Below are 19,430 nucleotides of genomic sequence, written 5' to 3'. Positions count from 1 at the left end.
GCAGGCTGTACACTGTGTGTGTGTGTGTGTGTGCGCGCGCACGCACGTGTGTGCGTGTGTGTGTGTGTGTGTGTGTGCGTGTGTGTGTGTGTACCGTGTAACTTCCGGTATTGTTTCCGGAAGTGTGAAAGGTAACACGAAACACACGTGGGTCACGTGGTGGGGTTTTGAGCCATTGGGAAGGGCTGATGTAGTGTTGCCAGGTCCACGTATTGTAAGCGAGTGGTAGTGTGTGAAAGTATAGGCTGTAGGCTGTAGGAAGTCAGGGTTTGCGGCCTTGTTTACATAGACGTGGCAACAATGTTTGACAATGTTGGCGGCGCAGCCAATGAAAAGAGTGGAATCACGGGATGCAGTGTTGCCAGGTCCGCGAATTGTAAGGGAGTTGTAAGTAGCGTGTTGAATGGCATTTTTTCTGGGCTTGTTTTCATAGACGTGGCAACAAATTAGGCGGGGGTGTCGGTGCTTGTGGCGTGTTTGTGTTTATTATTTATATTGATATTGTTTGCGAGTGTGGACGGGAGCCGGCTTTAGTGGCAGTGCAATGACAATTTTTACGCGCGTGATGTGGAGTGTGGCCGTGCTGCGCGACATGAGGAGATAGCCATGGGTCGACGCGGAGGGTAAGTCTGTGACGTGTTAGTGTGTTTAGTGGGTTATTGCAGTGTGTCAGACACTCTTGGAGTGACGTAGTAGCTGGTGCCTTTTGTTCCTGTGCGGCGCACAGCGTTTTGGGCACACCTTTTCAATTGTATAATAGATATACTTTTTGTACTTGCCTCGTGACCTGCTACATCAATGACAGAAATGACAAGTAAGCGCGTGTGTACTGCGTGTGACCTCTTCTCCTGACCAGCGTGCTTCTTCTCCATCCATGTGACACACTGTTTGTGTGAAATAATGTTATGCTCTTTTAACCCATTTTGGGGCGGGAACCCCTTTTGGTGTTAGCATTATGTTATGCTTTAGCTATTGAAAAATAGCAGATCTACAAGCTCATAGCGCGCCACCGAGTGGCGCGCTATGAGCTTGTAGGTCTGCTATTTTTGAAAAATCGAAGAACCACTGACATAGAAACATAGCTTTTTCAGAAAACTGTAAGGATGTAGAAGACAGTTTTAGAATCTGATCTCAGGTCAAAATGGGTTAAAGCATAACATATTATTGAATAAAACTTTTACTTGACAACTTTAGTGGTTGTACTTTGTCTCACTGCTCTTCAACCGAGCCATTTACTGTAGATGTTTTTTGTTTGTCAAATACAGTAGGTCCACTTACTGTACTGGTTGATGAGAGGTATTGAATGAAGCTCACATTTGTTCCATACTGTATGTGTGGGAGTTTGATTCTCCAGTACAGTGGTTTTCAACCCTTTTCACATCAAGGACCATTATTTATTCTGCATTTGAGCCACGGAACACCATTTGAGATTTAGCCTTGGAAACCCAAAACAGACTACTGGTATTTAGTTATTGTTGGATGAGATTTTGTCCGCAAACAATTCTTCTACATCAGGGGTGGGCAACTGGCGGCCCGGGGGCCACATGCGGCCCCCACCTTCACTTAATTTGGCCCTCAGGTTAATGTCAGAATACTGAGATAATATTGGTTTCAGCTGTTTACAATTCCACAGCATGCAAACATGACCCGCTTTAATTACTTACAGTCTAAATTAGTAGCTCAATGCTCAACACAAGTATAATTAAAGGCATTTGAAATTACATACAAATGTTAATTTTCAGGATTCCAATTAAAAAATAGCAAAAATTCAGGATTTCAATTCGAATATAGCAAAAATAGCCGATCTACAAGTTCAAAACGCGTCGCAGTGCGACGCGTTTTGAACTTGTAGATCGGCTATTTTTGCTACGACAGTAATATATGGCTCTAGGGAGTGAGTGTGGAAATATAGTGACCCTCTCCATCGTCAAAGTTGCCCACCCCTGTTCTACATTCTCTAATTGTGGAGACTTCTTGTTAATTAAGTAACGCAGATGTTTAACAATAATTTAACTCTTGAGAGCGTAAAATGAAACCAAATTTACCCATAAGGGTCCATTTGGTTTCAGCTGGGGACCACCTGGAACCTTCTCACGGACCACTGGTGGTCCCCGGACCACTGGTTGAACACCACTGCTCTAGTAGGACACAAATTCTTATGGATTGCAGCTTTAAAAACGTTTTGTACTGGGCCATGCTCTTCTCAAATATATATATTTTTAGGGTTAGGGTTAGGGAGTGCTCTCTCATCTGATTGGTGGATTGCGTTGCAGGCGAGAAGCAGGCGGCCACTCACGTGTCGTTAGACCAGGAGTACGACCGCGACCTAGCCGTCATGTGGCGCCACCTGGAGGAGCAGGCGGTGGCCGCCGCCCACCGGGGCGTGGTCCCAGCCACCTTCCAGCCAACCCAGTGCTGCCTGAACAGCCAGACGGACAACCTGCGCTTCCCATTGGCTGTGGTGGAAGGTAAGAACCAGAACCACTCACACTTGAAGAGAGGGGGGTGTAAGTCAGGGGGTGCATACTTAGTTTAAACTAGTCATTGGTTAGACATGGGTTAAGGTTAGGTTTAGGTGTGCTGCCCCTTGGGAGGTTAGGTTTAGAGTGAGGGTTTGTGATAGGTTGTAGTTTTAGGACTAATGACTGGTCTAACCAATGACTAGTCTAAACCAAAAACTGTCTAAACTAAGTACTGCACCCGTAAGTCCCAAATCGATGTGTATTTGGCCACGGACCCTCATCTGAAAAGGTTTTGTGCCAGGGACCCCAGAAGGTTTTGTGCCAGGGACCCCAGAAGGTTTTGTGCCAGGGACCCCAGAAGGTTTTGTGCCAGGGACCCCAGAAGGTTTTGTGCCAGGGACCCCAGAAGGTTTTGTGCCAGGGACCCCAGAAGAGAAAGGTTTTGTGCCAGGGACCCCAGAAGGTTTTGTGCCAGGGACCCCAGAAGGTTTTGTGCCAGGGACCCCAGAAGGTTTTGTGCCAGGGACCCCAGAAGGTTTTGTGCCAGGGACCCCAGAAGGTTTTGTGCCAGGGACCCCAGAAGGTTTTGTGCCAGGGACCCCAGAAGGTTTTGTGCCAGGGACCCCAGAAGAGAAGATTTATTTTTAAGAGGTTTCTACCCGTCTGTCTGTCTCTCTCTCTCTCTGCCTATCTGCCTGTCTCTCTGCCTGTCTGTCTGCCTGTCTCTCTGCCTGTCTGACTGCCTGTCTGTCTGCCTGTCTCTATCTCTGCCTGTCTGTCTGTCTCTGCAGAGCCCATCATAGTGGAGGTGTTGTTCCAGAACCCTCTGAAGGTTCCTCTGGAGCTCAGCAGCCTGTGTCTGCTGTGGAGGTTCACGCCCAAACAGGACCTCTCCTCGCCCAATGAGGACCAGTCCTCCTACCAGTCGCTGACCAATGAGAGGGAGGCGTCGGAGCCCGCGGTCAGTAAATCGTTGTGCAAAACGTCATAAAATGTCCCCTAGATACTTTATTGTGCGACGGAAATAGCCAATGTACTGTATAAGCTTCACAACGCGCCCTTATGTGCACTGTGAGCTTGTCAATAGGCGCTATGCACAGCAGCCTGATTGGAGAGAAATTGGTTCCATTTGTATACTCTCAGTTACACACCCGTAAGGGGCTATTTGGAACCCCCACAAGGCACCATGAGGGTCCCTGGACCGCACTTTGAGACCCATTAGTGTTTCTAATGAGCGGACATGCACACTATCAGCACCTAATACTAATGAAGGAATCAGTATCGTTGGTCTGGATTCAACATACTTCATTGGCGGAGCTCCTTGGTTAAAATGGAAAATATATGACATACAGAAATAAGACATGCGTAACCCCCCTCCCTGACTGACTACTAATGTGTGTGTGTGTCTCATCTGTCTTGTTGCAGACGTCGCAGAACGATGACCTCATCACCACAGAGGTCATCCCAGAGTTCCACATGAGTCCAGAAGAGAAGAAAGTGGTGAGCTCTCTTCATGGGTTAGATATTCTCTTAGATTCGCGCGGTGCGTCGCACCACCCATCAGTCATACAAAAAGACAGTGGACTGCCAGTCGATGACTGGCTGCTATATTATTATATCACTGCATAATGTTATAACATATATATATATATGGTGTTATATCAACAAGGATAGGATGGAAACAAGTATATCAGCCTTGATGACCGTCTTGATCCAAGGCTGTCTGTATCAGAAAGGGCGACTGTGGCTCAAGAGGTAGAGCAGGTCGTCCAATGATCCATGGGTCGGCGGTTCGAATCCCGGCTCCTCTTGTCTACATGTCGAAGTGTCCTTGGGCAAGACACTGAACCCCAAATTGCTCCCGATGTGCTGGTTGGTACCTTGCATGGCTTCCGCCGCAATCGGTGTATGAATGTGTGTGTGAATGGGTGAATGTAATGCACAATCTATGTAAAGCGCCTTGGATAAAGGCGCTATATAAATGCACCATTTACCATTTACCATTTAGAAAGGACTTTTGACAAACATTAAACTTGCAGATTGATGCATTACTTTACCTGGGTTACATCTTCTGATAGTTGTAATTCCACCTACTGGTGTTTGGGAACCCCCTGATTTACAGTACATGACTATAATTTTCATATCGCTGCTGTCGGCTCTTATCTCCATATTCAAAAGAATTCTGTAGATTAACGCCCTACTTGATCACACTAGCTACAGCGTCACACAAAAGCATCAAAAGTAGCAGATTGACAAATAAAAGCTCAAAGCTTCGAGCATGTCGATCTGCTACTTGTGCCATAAGTTTTGCATAATATGAGGATCCCACCCAACAAAGACGATATTCAATGTATGGGCTCATAAGTCATGTTAACTCATTCTAGACGGGAACCCCTTTTGGTGTTTTAACTAAGCATTATGCTATACTTTAGCTATTGAAAAATAGCAGATCTACAAGCTCATAGCGTGCCACCGAGTGGCACGCTACGAGCGTGTAGGTCTGCTATTTTTGAAAAATCGTAAAAATGATCTTTGAATATATATTCTTTCAGAGCGATGTTTTTTTTTTTTTCCGACGTCAGGCCTAAATGGGTTAAAATAATAATGCACTGATTGTGACCTTTGACCCCCGTGGCGGCAGGCTCGCCTCAAGCTGCTCCCTCACCAGACGGGCCAGCTCAACATCCTGGGCGTGGCCTACAACTTGGCCAGCCCCCCCGCCGGAGAGACGGACAACAGCATTGAAGGTAACTTGAAAGGACTGTCATGCAGAAACCGTGTACTGTATGGCACGCACGCACGCACAACAATCATTTAGTGCAGTGGTTCTCAACCAGTGGTCCTTGGTGGGCTTCCAGGTGGTCCCTAGGTAAATGATGGAGAGTTGGTAACCAAATGGACCCTTATTAAAGTAATAAACCACAAGAGGTCTCAGGTTACCGGGTATTTTATAATGGCTGAGAGGCGTAGTGAGACACGAGTGTGTCCGACCCTTTCAACCATTATAAAATACCCGGTAGGCTGGGACCTCGAGTGGCTTATTGCTTTTCTAAAACGGTTACAAACCTATAGCAATATTAACCTCAAAACTATTCCTAATTCAGAAAAGTAGCTATACACTTTGCGGCGCTTTACACCCACCAGAGCGAGCCACACTTCCTTGTTTTTACTCAGTCGGGGGAATAGGAGGCGCTTGATGTTTTTACGAGGCCCCTCGGAGCCACACATTCACAGTCATATGAGCGCGGGGCGGGCAGTGTTTGTAAGGCAATCAAGTGCTCCCCTTCCCCAGTTCAGCTACAGAGCTGCGGGATCAATGTAACGCAGCCAAATGGACCTTGCTTGATATGAAAAAGGTTGAAAAGCACTGATTCAAGTGCTATTAGGAAGCTACAGTATGTTTGTTTACCACATCATGCACTGAACAGATGGTGTGTGTGTGTGTGTGTGTGTGTGTGTGTGTGTGTGTGTGTGTGTGTGTGTGTGTGTGTGTGTGTGTGTGTGTGTGTGTGTGTGTGTGTGTGTGTGTGTGTGTGTGTGTGTGTGTGTGTGTGTGTGTGTGTGTGTGTGTGTGTGTGTGTGTGTGTGTGTGTGTGTGTGTGTGTGTGTGTGTGTGTGTGGGGTGGGGTGGGGTGGGGTGGGGTGGGGTGTGGTGTGGTGTGGTGTGTATGCTGTGGCGGTTGTGGTCCTCCAGGGCAGCAGGTGGCAGCAGAGTTGGCCGTGCGCGGCAGACAGGACCTGGAGATCCAGGGCCCGCGGCTCAACAGCACCAAAGAGGAGAAGATGAGCGTCGGCTACGGTCCCGACCGCCGCCTCGACCCCGTCGTAACGCCAGCCATGCCCCTGCTAGAGGTACAGTTTTGCCGTTGGGGGGGGTTCAGACTGTCGGGGGCACGCGCTGACCAGCCTAGTGGCGCCTAGTTACGCTGCTGAATGTAAGGAGGTGCTATAACCATAACAAAGTGGATGCTGTGGATGGAAAAAGTTATTTACCGGGGTGACCTGAGCCCCCCCAGAAAGGTTGAGAACCACAGATTTTTGTCAGCCCAACCAAAAAAGTTTTTCAAAGAAGTACTGCTGAACTCCCAAGTGGTGTGGACTGCAGACTTTCAAAGAAAATAAATCAAAGGCACTCCGTCTTTGATGAAGAAAAAAATATATTTAAAGATTTATTTTGAGCAAGGCAACAATATGACTGACGTGTATCCACCTAAAAGGTCTTCAACAGGGATCTCTGATTTACATATGAATCATAGTCTTTTGAATAAAATGACATTTAGTTTTAGTCATAATTTAGTCATCAGAAAGGTTTTAGTTTTAGCCTAGTTTTAGTGACAGTCCACTAAATATCATAAGATTTTCGCCGACTAAAGCTACAGTTGATTTTGGCAGGCCTTGATGGTGCCGTAATGGCAGATTTTACACACTACGTATGTTTAGTTTAGTCCTATCGCTTAGTTTTGATTTTGTTGGTTTTAGTCGGTGAAAAAAAACCATTTTGTCACCGTTTAAATTCTGGGCGGGAACCCCTTTTGGTGTTTTAACTAAGCATTATTTAGCTATTGAAAAATAGCAGACCTACAAGCTCGTAGCGCGCCACTCGGGTATTTTTGAAAAATCGTGAAAATGTGGCACAAATCTTTGAATATATATTCTTTCAGAGTGAACGTTTTTCTTTATTTCGACGTCAGGCCTAAATGGGTTTAAAGGACCACTTCACCACTTTTCAACTTCTCTTCCTATAATTGGTCCTCACTAATAATCATGATAAAATACCTCAATTTTTTCCTACTCAGTCTGTGTCTCATAGGAGGGCTGTGGGCAGTTCAGAAACCCGTCCACCAGTGACATCATCGATGGTGAATCCAAGCTAATAGAAACGGCAGGCTTTCCTTTCCTGAAAAGTTGCAATGCAAAAGTTGAAGCCATCGTTCTCACGATAATAAAAATCTAAATATATTTTAAAACAAATCTTGTTTAAAAAAAAATCTGCCTAATGATGATGTCACTGGTGGACGGGTATCCGAACTGCTCAAAGCCCTCCTATGAGACACAGACTGAGTAGGAAAAAATGGTGGTGTTTTATCATGAACATTAGTGAGGACAAATTATATGAAGAGATGTTGAAAAGTGGTGAAGTGGTCCTTTAAGTAGACCAAATGTAACCCGTGCTCTGTGGTCCCCACCGTGTGCAGGTGTTCTTCCTGCAGTTCCCCACGGCGCTGCTGTGCGGAGAGATCCGCAAGGCGTACGTGGAGTTCTGCAACGTGGGCCCCGTGGCCATGCGGGGCCTGCGCGTAAACTCCACCCACCCCGACTTCTTCACCTTCGGGGGCGCGGCGGGGGGCGGGGCAGCCACGCCCCTCACCCCGCTCAGCCCCGCCTCCGCCGAGAACTGCTCGGCCTACAGGACGGTGGCCACCACGCCCACCGCGGGCGACGACCAGGCCCCCGGCGCGGCCACGCCCACCACGCTCGTGTCGGCCAAGGACTTCTGCCAGACGTCGAGCGTGGTGGAGATACCCATAGACGGAGGAGGAGGAGGAGGAGGAGGCACCCTGCAGCCGGGGGACTCGGTCCAGCTGCCCCTCTGGCTACGAGGACCCGACCAGGAGGGCGTCCACGAGATCAACTTCCTGTTCTACTACGAGAGCGCCGACAAGGGCAGCAAGACCAGGTATGATGTGTGGCTTGGAGTAAAGTAACCCATTAACACTGTGACTGCGGCCTGGTGGCCACACGTGGTAAATGGCTTGCTCAGGGCCGGAATTCACCCTTTGTCAAGTCCCGCCCCTGTGGTTGTGGCCCTCTTCGCACCCATTGGTTGCCGTTTCGTGGTTGGACAAAAATCCTCTCTCTCCATCCACTACCATTGAAATAACATGTTTTTCAGTTGCTTCATATTGATATTCCGTGCACTCAATTGTTATTTTAAACTTGGTGTCAGTAAAAAGGAACATCACAGGTGCAACGCGGTGACTGGGCATATCATGTTTGTTTTGTAGTTTTTTCCAAAAATGATATTTTAGCAAATTCAATATAAACAAGGCGGAACAAGGCAGAAAGAGCCTTTTAATGGTTTAAAGTAATAGCCCGACCGATGCCAGATTTGTGGGTTCAATCCCATTTTCTGAGTTCTAGACCATGGGTTCCCAACCAGCGGTACGCGGTGCTGGTCCGCGGGACATGCACCACCGGTGCACACCAAGGCAGCCAGGCCATGAGCCTTCCAGCGGAGAGAACTTAACGGTCTTACCAATACCAAGGATTCGTCCGTGATGTCATGTCACTGTGGTTTATTAACAGCTTTGAGTCTGTGCTACCACCGTGTTTCCTAACGGTTCCTCACTGTCCAGTCCTTGGTATCTATGTCGTAGTTTCCCGCGTGTTCATGATCAGAATGATGCGCCACAACAAGCTGTTCTACTTTGTCACGTTCGCGGCTCGCGCTAATGAAACACTAAACATGAATATTTCACGTCGACATTCAAGTAGAAGTTGAACCCAGGTAAAGTGGAGTAAGTAAAGTAAGTACTCTAAGTGAGTACTCTTACAAAGTAAACTTCCAAATCACTTTGGAAGTTTAACTAAAGTTTAACACCTGTCAAGTCATTTCTGCCTGCAGCCCTGCACTTAATCACCCTATCCTTGTTGATATAACACCATTTAGGTCAATGATATAACATTATCTAGTGATTTAACAACTTGTGAATAGCAGCCTGTCATTGACTGTCTGCCAGTCAACTTCTGTGTCTCGTCTTTGTACCATTGCTGCACGCGCTATACATGCAGTACATGTCACAGTCTCTCTGTCACTCTCTGTCTGTGAGGGTTGCAGTACATGTCACAGTCTCTCTGTCACTCTCTGTCTGTGAGGGTTGCAGTACATGTCACAGTCTCTCTGTCACTCTGTCTGTGAGGGTTGCAGTACACTTAGTCTGTGTGGGAGAGTATACTGAGTCGAGACCCATTTTATGGGTAGTGAGTGAGTAACATTTCTGGGGTTTCCTTACTTTCCTACAATTGTTTTTTTATTAGTTTAAAAGATTAAAAAAATATATAGTTTCAAAAACACTGACCTATTTGCCTGACTGCGGAGCAAGTGGAATACTGATTGGTGCAGTCGAGATTAGCAACAGACTCGCACACGGACACACACAGACAGACGGGTGGGAAACATAACCTTCGCCCCTTTGCCCTTGCTCGGCCTGGCAGAGATAATAACGCCCCTTTGTCCTCGGCCTGGCAGAGATAATAACGCCCCTTTGCCCTCGGCCTGGCAGAGATAATAACGGTCCAAACAGAAGATTTATATTAGAACCATTTCCTGAAACGGCTTCCTCATTCCGCATGATTTATAAAATTGTCTGTCATTTTGCAAACTGCGGAAGGTTGAGTCGTTTCAAAATGCAGCGGCCCTCAATCATCAGAGGAGCGTGCGACAGAAAATGGCAGTGATGGAAGATGCATGCAGTAAAAGTATTATTACTGCAAGCAATTTTGCACTGCAGATATACTCAAGTAGAAGTCCCGCATTAATGACTAACTACTTGAGTAAAAGTACAAAAGTATCTGCATCAAAATATGCTCAAAGTACTCATTGTGCAGAATGTCCCATTTCACAATTTCAAAATGTATGAAAAAAAATATTTCGAAAATGGCCCACCCAGATATTATGTATGTGTCCCTTTTATGCCCATATATGTAGTTCTTTGTCAGGCATGCCCAAATATGGAGTCTACGCAGACGTCAGAATGATGTCAGAACAGGCCAGCTCCATACTGTATAATTATGGACCCTGGGCAGGGGCCCTGTCCTGAGCCCGGGCATAGGACTTTTTGGGGCGGTTCTGGACAACCGTGGGTCCGACCGACTCGACACCGGACACCGCACCCCCTGTGGTGGGGTGGAATGCGTGAGTCGAATTTACTCGAGTTACGTGGATTACACAAAGACAGAGACTTGGTTAATTTATAGATAGATATCACGTTGCTATGGCTACCTTGTGTTACTGATCCGAGTGGCACTTGAAGGCCAGTCTGACGTCACAAACCTCCATATTTGGGCGAGACTGCATTGGAACTCCATATTTGGAAATAGACTGACACAGAACATTATATTGGCAAGCATCGATGGAGCTCGGCTTAAAACACGGACCACACTGAGTTCAAGGCAGTAACAATTGGTATACTGACCTGGCTGCTGTGATCAATCACTGCTCTCACAAGGAACCAAAGCTTTAATATCCCATTGGTAGTCAAAGCAGTATCTATTCCCGTATCGATACGGCCGCATATCATTCATCCGCAAGCCCACCGGGTGGCTTTCACATCGAAGAAGGAATCGCTTTCGACTTCCCCGAGACCGCGCAACGACGATGACTTCCTCCGCCGGGAGTGCCGAGGCGGATGACCTGACGGTCCCGCGGGCGGCCATCAACAAGATGATCAAGGAGACGCTGCCCAGCGTGCGGCTAGCCAACGACGCCCGCGAGCTGCTGGTCAAGTGCTGCACCGAGTTCATCCACCTGGTGGCGTCGGAGGCCAACGACATCTGCAACGCCGCCAACAAGACCACCATCTCGCCCGAGCACGTCATCGGCTCCCTGGAGAGCCTGGGCTTTGTGGCGTACGTCGGCGACGTCAAGGACGTTCTGGCCGAGTGCAAGACGGTGGCGCTGAAGCGGCGCAAGGCGGCGTCGCGCCTGGGGAACCCGGGCGTGCCCGAGGAGGAGCTCCTGCGGCAGCAGCAGGAGCTTTTCGCCGCCGCCAGGCAGCAGCAGACGGAGCTGGCCCAGCAGGAGTGGCTGCAGATGCAGCAGGCCGCTCAGCAGGTGCAGATGATGGCCGCCGCGCCGGCCGGCGATGAGGGCCGCTTGCAGGCCGCTTGCTCCTTGTTCCAGGACGAAGACGACGAAGACGACGATGACCTGTCGTCCACCCAGGACATTGTGTGTTAGAACCTGGACCAATCGGTGGACAGGTTTAGTCAGCACTGCTAATGGGCAACTACAGACTTGGCAAGGGTCAATTTAGAACCCATTCAAGGAACCCTGAGCCTCCCTGGACCCCACTTTGGAAACCACTGTTTTAGAGCAGTAATTCCGAACCCTTTTTGAGCGGTGCTGACCGCTCCAACAAGTGACTTTGTGTGTTATGTCCATTCTTTCATTTCTACACTGTCCGAGTTAAATTAACACCTGGATTTTACAGAGAGATTTAAAAAAATAATCACACCCCTGTGACGTGAGGGGTGCTCTTATGATCATACATCATCATGCATCATGACAGACCCGTAAGGTACATTTGGTTCCAAACTACCTCTCATATAGCAGGGGACCCCCTGGAGCCCCCTCAAGGACCGACCCTGGGGGTCCATACTACCTCTCATATAGCCGGGGACCCCCTGGAGCCCCCTCAAGGACCGACCCTGGGGGTCCCCGGACACTAGCAACAGCAGTGCACGCCGCATGACAGACATGACCCCTCTTCTCAAAGCCAGCCCTCATCCACCCTCAAGTGTTGGCTTGAGGTTGGCCTGTCATTCAAAGGGCCTCATTTGAAGAGGACTTATTGGAAGATAAGGAACCTAACCAATTGAGGAGCTCTTTCGAAGGATGTAACCGAAGAGGACAGAGTTTTACTGTGCGCTCTTAGCACAGTGGTTCTCAACCAGTGGTCCGGGGACCCCCAGTGGTCCTTGAGGGGGTTCCAGCTGATCCCCAGCTAAATGATGCAGAGTTGCTAACCAAGTAGACCCTTATTGACCCTTATAAGTTATTGTTAAACATCTGCATTACTTCATTTACAAGAAGTCTACACAATTGGAGAATGTAGAATAATTGTTATTTTGGTCGACGTTTGCCTGTTATCTCTCCTACGGTAGCAAATACAGCATGGAATTGTGGACAAATTCTTATCCAACGACAACAAAACCTTCGTTAGTTTTGGGTCTGAGTCGAGCCGTAATCTCATCAAAATGGTGATCTGTGGAGCAAATGCCGAATAATATATATAATAGACCTTGATATGAAAAGGGTTGAAAACCACTGGCTCAGCCGCTCCGGCCGGCTGCCGTTATGTTACGGCTCAGCTCATAAGATCGTCGCCCTACTTGATCATGCTACAGCGTCACACAGAAACAGCAGATCCGTTTTGAGCTTGTGGATCTGCTACTTTCGAACTTGAATCCTGAAAAAAGTAACTGTTTTGTGTCTGTCGGGTTTCCGCCCAAGTCCAGCTGTCCAGTGACAATAAGAGACGAGACGTTGGCGTGCCATTGGATGTTCTTATCCAGCCAGACAGCCTTGGACAGTCACAGTACAGTCCCAACCGGCCTTGGACAGTCACAGTACAGTCCCAACCGGCCTTGGACAGTCACAGTACAGTCCCAACCTGCCTTGGACAGTCTCAGTACAGTCCCAACCGGCCTCAGACAGTCACAGTACAGTCCCAACCGGCCGTGGACAGACAGTACAGTCCCAACCGGCCGTGGACAGACAGTACAGTCCCAACCGGCCGTGGACAGACAGTACAGTCCCAACCGGCCGTGGACAGACAGTACAGTCCCAACCGGCCGTGGACAGACAGTACAGTCCCAACCGGCCGTGGACAGACAGTACAGTCCCAACCGGCCGTGGACAGTCACAGTACAGTCCCAACCGGCCGTGGACAGACAGTACAGTCCCAACCGGCCGTGGACAGACAGTACAGTCCCAACCGGCCGTGGACAGTCACAGTACAGTCCCAACCGGCCTTGGACAGACAGTACAGTCCCAACCGGCCTTGGACAGACAGTACAGTCCCAACCGGCCTTGGACAGTCACAGTACAGTCCCAACCGGCCTTAGACAGTCACAGTACAGTCCCAACCGGCCTTAGACAGTCACAGTACAGTCCCAACCGGCATTGGACAGTCACAGTACAGTCCCAACCGGCCGTGGACAGACAGTACAGTCCCAACCGGCCGTGGACAGACAGTACAGTCCCAACCGGCCGTGGACAGACAGTACAGTCCCAACCGGCCGTGGACAGACAGTACAGTCCCAACCGGCCTTGGACAGACAGTACAGTCCCAACCGGCCTTGGACAGACAGTACAGTCCCAACCGGCCTTGGACAGACAGTACAGTCCCAACCGGCCGTGGACAGACAGTACAGTCCCAATTGGCCGTGGACAGACAGTACAGTCCCAACCGGCCTTGGACAGTCACAGTACAGTACCAGTCCCATGTTTTATAATTGAGCAATGTACTAGAGCAGTGGTTTTCAACCCTTTTCATTTCAAGGCCCATTATTTATTCTGCATTTAGCCTCTCAGACCCAAAACTAATGAATAATTTGTTGTCGTTGGATACGATATTTTTCTACATTTCCATGCTTTTGGCAAACATAAAATATAAAAATAACAATTCTTCTACATTCTCTAATTGTGTAGACTTCTTGTAAATGAAGTAATGCAGATGTTTAACAATAATTTAACTAGTTAAAGATCCATTTGGTTACCAACTGTCCATTTAGCTGGGGACCACCTGGAACCCCCTCAAGGACCACTGGTTGAAGACCACTGTACCAGAGTATCTGCACCGCAGCAGTGCTTTTTGAGGGGCTCTAGCCCCTCCAACGCCAGGTGTTCCGCCCGTGGCGTCACGTGTGTGGCCAAGTCTATGGACCTTTTATGGCAACATTTATTTTTGTTTCTTTGACTGTGTGCTTCTCGTTTCCTTTGATGGTGACTTCCTTTAACCCATTTTGGGCGGGAACCCCTTTTGGTGTTTTAAACATTGTTATAATTTAGCTATTGAAAAATAGCTAAATTATAACATAATTGTAGCTTGTAGGTCTGCTATTTTTGAAAAATCGTGAAAATAATTAATTCAGAAAACTGGAGGATTTAGAAGATTATTTTAAAATGTTGAGGTCAGGCCTAAATTGGTTAAAGCCAATTCTTGTTTGATGGATGACACTGAATGGGTAGAAGCCTGTCTGTCCCATGCTGTATGGCCTTGGAACGCCTCGCGATCCCCCAGGATGAAGTTACTAATTGGAGAAGGAAGTCTTGCGCTATCCGACTCCGGATAAGCGGTTGAAGATGGATGGATGTATAGATATACCAGAATGTTATTTAGATAGATGGACAGGTTTAGTCAGCACTGCGAATGGGGAATGGCTTTAGAGCAGTGCTTCTCAAAATGTTACATTTTGTTACATTACAAGCTTTTTTTTCCAAACATACAAGTTCATAGCGCGCCACTCGGTGGCGCGCTATGAACTTGTAGGTCTGATATGTTTGAAAAATCGTAAAAATGCGGCACAAATCTTTGAATATATATTCTTTCAGAGCGAACGTTTTTCTTATTTCGACGTCAGGCCTAAATGGGTTAATTAGGTTACACGTTTTCTTGTGTGTTGACCAGTGTTCATGCTTGTTTTCTTGTGTGTTGACCAGTGTTCATGCTTGTTTTCTTGTGTTGACCAGTGTTCATGTTTGTTTTCTTGTGTGTTGACCAGTGTTCATGCTCGCTGTGCTTATTCACACCTTGCAATTGATAAGAAGTCCGTCTGGACAACGGCGTCTTTCTGAAGGCCTACAGTACATTGTAGTGCCTACTGTCTGTTCACCTTAGTTTGTACCTTAGAAGGATGCTTTTCCAAGTCTTTAATACCCCTATTAACATGGGAGTGGAAAAATATGCTGGCTTTGTGCAAATGTATTCTACTGGAAATAAATAAAAATCACACCCATGTGAAGAGAGGGGTGCTCTTATCATCGTAAGATGATCATAATGGTACTGCATTAAACGGGATGCAGAAGATGGGTGTAATGATCTGCTAAATTGACTGAGTACTGTAGTGTCCACGTTCATGCTTTAACATAATATATAGGTTCATATACAGTAGGTTCACTAAGTCTTTTTTTACATAAAGGTTCACTAAAGTCTCTTTTTTTTTACATCAACACTGGGGTGGACCTCATACAGGATTTGAGTGAATTAACATGGGAGTGGAAAAATATGCTGGCTTTGTGCAAATGTATTCTACTGGAAATAAATAAAAATCACACCCATGTGAAGAGAGGGGTGCTCTTATCATCATCATACATCATCTCATTCTGGGCCAATCAGAATTTGCCTCCACCGTCTTTTGTCCTCATTGTATATATGCAACATATATCAATGTTTGTGTTACACAATGTTTGTGTTTACACTATGAAGTAAAATTGTCCATTCATTGTCGATGGGAATGTAATGTACTGCATTAACCCATTCTGGGCGGGAACCCCTTTTGGTGTTTTAACTAAGCATTTTGTTATACTTTAGCTATTGAAAAATAGCAGATCTACAAGCTCATAGCGCGCCACCGAGTGGCGCGCTACGAGCTTGTAGGTCTGCTATTTTGGAAAATCGTGATTTTTTTATTTATTTCGACGTCGGGGTTAAACAGGATGCAGAAGATGGGTGTAATGATCTGCTAAATTGCCTGAGTACTGTAGTGTCCACGTTCATGCTTTAACATAATATATAGGTTCACTAAAGTCTCTTTTTGAGTGGTGCAAACCACTCCAACAACCAGCTTTGTCTGTATCTATGTGTCTATGTATGTGTGTACCTGTACGTGGGACCCAAAAGAATGAGCATGGTTACTATGGTCACTGACATTACGTCAGACCACAGCTGATCAGGCTATATAAGACCTTGCACCACTCAGTTCACACGGGTGTGATTTTTTACATAAAGGTTCACTAAAGTCTATTTTTTTAACATCAACACTGGGGTGGACCTCATACAGGATTTGAGTGAATTAAAAGCCGGAACACACAAAGTGCAACTTGTCTCATCATTCACTTCTTAAACAAGGAATGTTCAGAGAACCATCTATCTTTGCATTACTGTAATATCAAAACGGCTGACAGTGTGAACAATGAATCCATGGAAGTTTACTGTGTACAGTAGTATTTGCCTATATTTTGGCTGTAAATGAACTATAAGAACGGCGGTATCCCTTTGTATCTTTGTATCTTCATGCCTACAATGATCTTCATATATGGAGATCCAGGTGATGATAGTCAGCTCCACATATGGAGATCCATACCAACTTGGTTTGCAAGACTGAGTCTTGTCGCGGAAACCACAGTGGTTGGACTTGAAACCATATATGGAGATCTAAGGGTCTCCATGATGTCACTTTATGTCACGAGGTGTGACGTCACAAGGCTTAACCATATATGGAGGCATGGGTGATGCAACGAACGAACAGGAAATGCGCCACCGCACATGGATCTCCATATGACGAGCTGACTATCATCACCTGGATCTCCATATATGAAGATCACGACACTGACCTCATCAAACCCTGGATAGCCATACTCGGAGAAGCCATCTGCATATATGGAGCCGGCCAGTCTGACCTCACTGACACCAGATTCATTATTTTTCCTCCATCTACGAACATATTCGGACCCCCTAGGCTAGCGTACAGCAGGTGCCAACTATACTCCATATATGAAAGCGGTGCCGGCGACCGTCAATTTACCTTTTAGCACTGCGCCGGTTGCTCCACCTCCGTCCCTACCAGCTATGGGATTATCTCCATTAAAAGCAGGATTTTCAAAGCCCTGTATCTAAAGCTTTGATCGCTGGTGAGCCGTCGGTCGCGCATCCAATGATCGGATTTCATTTGTGACTTTGTCTCGCATGGCTCCGGACATGTAACCGTTTCTGACGAGAGCTAAAGGGTATGCACTAATGCTAATGATCACTCCTCACAACAACAGCCCCTCCTCCCTGATGACCCGGAAATGAAACGGAGGCTCGTTACAATGGGAGCCTATGCCTGGCTCCCATTGCATGCTAGGTGCTACCCACCTAGTGGGACCCTGGATACTAGCCATACATGGTGCTACCCACCTAGTGGGACCCTGGATACTAGCCATACATGGTGCTACCCACCTAGTGGGACCCTGGATACTAGCCATACATGGTTTGACATACTAGATCTGTATGGAGCCGGCCAGCAACTCTACATCTGACCTCACTGACACGGTGATTAATAGTTTTAACTCCTGCTTCTCAACTGTGCCATATTAAAAAGCTCTGTTGTTTCAGCGCTACCTCGCCCTTTAGGGCGTCTTACTGGTTGTACTGTAGCTTTGTATCCTCATGTCACTGGCTTCCATTGGTAATGAATGGCAGCCTGTAGCTTGCCGGTGTTGAACACACAGCATCAGAGTTGTAGAGGTCCTTGATATTACAGTGTTTTTAGACCCACTGTCCTAACCCCTTCACTCTCTCTCTCTCTCTCTCTCTCTCTCTCTCTCTCTCACTGTCACACAGCCATCGTGTGTTGCGTCACACGGTGTTCATCTGTGCGAGTCGCTCGCTGAGCGTGCGCGCCACGGCGTGTCGCAGTAACATTCCACCCGAGGAGACGGCGGGAGAGGGGACGACGGGAGAGCGGACCAACGGCAGCATGCTGGTCTTCATCGACGTGGAGAACATCAACATGGTGAGCCTCTCAACCCACTCAGGACGGGAACCCCTTTTGGTGTTTTAAGCCTTATGTTATACTTTAGCTGTTGAAAAATAGCAGATCTATGAGCTCATAGATCTGCTATGTTTCTTTTTGAATTGTGAAAATGTGGCGCAAATCTTTGAATATATATTATTTCAGAGCGAATGTTTTTAACTCAAATCTTTGCTTCTGCAGCGTCCCTGAAACAACTTTTTTTGAGATGGGGGTCAATGGGGAGATGGGGGTCAATTACATATATTTTTGGGGTCCTTGACATGAAATAGTTTGAGAACCACTGACATCAGAAAACTGTCATGATTTAGAAGACGTTTTGTAGAATCTGGTCTCAGGTCTTAATGGGTTAAACACTCAACCCATTAACACTTATGATGCCCAGGACGTGTCCACACGTCCTATCAAATAAATCTGTCCCGTGTGCCTGGGACACGTCTTTATTATCTATTATAAAATCGCTAAAATATTTTTTTTGACAGCGGCCGTTTCTAGGCAACGCCTTGCTCAGCCCGCCCCGTACCTGTTTTGCCACGCGCGCAGCCATCCTGGTTTACGGGCCGACAAACGTCCTTATTTTGTCTGAATCTACGCTGCCTCCGTGCAGATTGATCATAACGATGATGTTCTGTCCTAAGTTCTGACTTAATGCATCTCGGTTAGAATATTAAAGGACCACTTTTCAACATCTCTTCATATAATTGGTCCTCATTAATGTTCATGATAGAACACCACCATTTTTCTCTACTCAGTCTTTGCAGGGCGTTGCTGAAAATGAGCACTTGTGCTCAGCTACTACTCTGGGTAAATAAAGGATAAAAAATAAAGTCTGTGTCTCATAGGAGGGCTGTGGGCAGTTCAGAAACCCGTCCACCAGTGACATCATCGATGGGGAATCCAAGCTAATAGAAACTGCAGGCTTTCTAGTCCTGAAAAGTTGCAATCCGAAAATGGAAGCCATCGTTCTCATGATAATAAAATTCTAAACATTTTTGTAAAAAAAAATCTTGTTTACAAAAACTTGCCTTACGATGATGTCACTGGTGGACGGGTTTCTGAACTGCCCACAGCCCTCCTATGAGACACAGACTGAGTAGGAAAAAAATGGTGCCATTTTATCATGATTATTAGTGAGGACCTGTTATCTAAAGAAGGTTGAAAAGTGGTGAAGTGGTCCTTTAACGCTTCTAAAGAGATCAGTTTTACACAGTAATGGAACATTGCACCTTTTGGGGGAAAATGAAAGGCGGGGGTTTTCAGAGTAAATTAAATCTCCCTCATCTGCTTGGCACTCTAGCGCCTTTATTCTGAAAAATAAATCCTGGGCACCATAAGTCTTAAGAACTGAGGCCAATTAAAAAGATGCCTTCTAAATCAGTAGTTCTCAAACTTTTTTCGTGTCAAGGACTGCCATATATTCCAGCGCATTTAACCCATTTTGGGCGGAAA

At 46.9% G+C, this 19,430-nt stretch overlaps 2 protein-coding genes across 2 annotated transcripts in view; both read left to right on the top strand.

Annotated features, from left to right (window-relative positions):
* The window catches only part of trappc8 (trafficking protein particle complex subunit 8), a 91,607-nt gene that overhangs the window by 36,369 nt on the left and 35,808 nt on the right, over nt 1-19,430 (top strand). The window contains 7 exon segments of the mRNA XM_079506029.1: nt 2,274-2,468; nt 3,254-3,423; nt 3,888-3,962; nt 5,104-5,209; nt 6,157-6,314; nt 7,658-8,139; nt 17,792-17,963. Of these exon segments, the coding sequence (XP_079362155.1) occupies nt 2,274-2,468; nt 3,254-3,423; nt 3,888-3,962; nt 5,104-5,209; nt 6,157-6,314; nt 7,658-8,139; nt 17,792-17,963 (1,358 nt within the window).
* Nucleotides 10,840-11,421, top strand: LOC306927245 (protein Dr1-like; the record flags this gene model as incomplete). The annotated part of the gene is made up of 1 exon (XM_079506955.1): nt 10,840-11,421. The coding sequence occupies one exon, from the start codon at nt 10,840-10,842 to the stop codon at nt 11,419-11,421; it is 582 nt and encodes a 193-aa protein (XP_079363081.1).

The sequence above is a fragment of the Electrona antarctica genome (assembly GCF_951216825.1).
Source record: "Electrona antarctica genome assembly, chromosome: 7".
In the NCBI taxonomy this organism is placed as follows: Eukaryota; Metazoa; Chordata; class Actinopteri; order Myctophiformes; family Myctophidae; genus Electrona; species Electrona antarctica.
The sequence above is the reverse complement of the archived record's forward strand: the minus strand, read 5'-3'. Positions and strand labels throughout refer to the sequence as shown.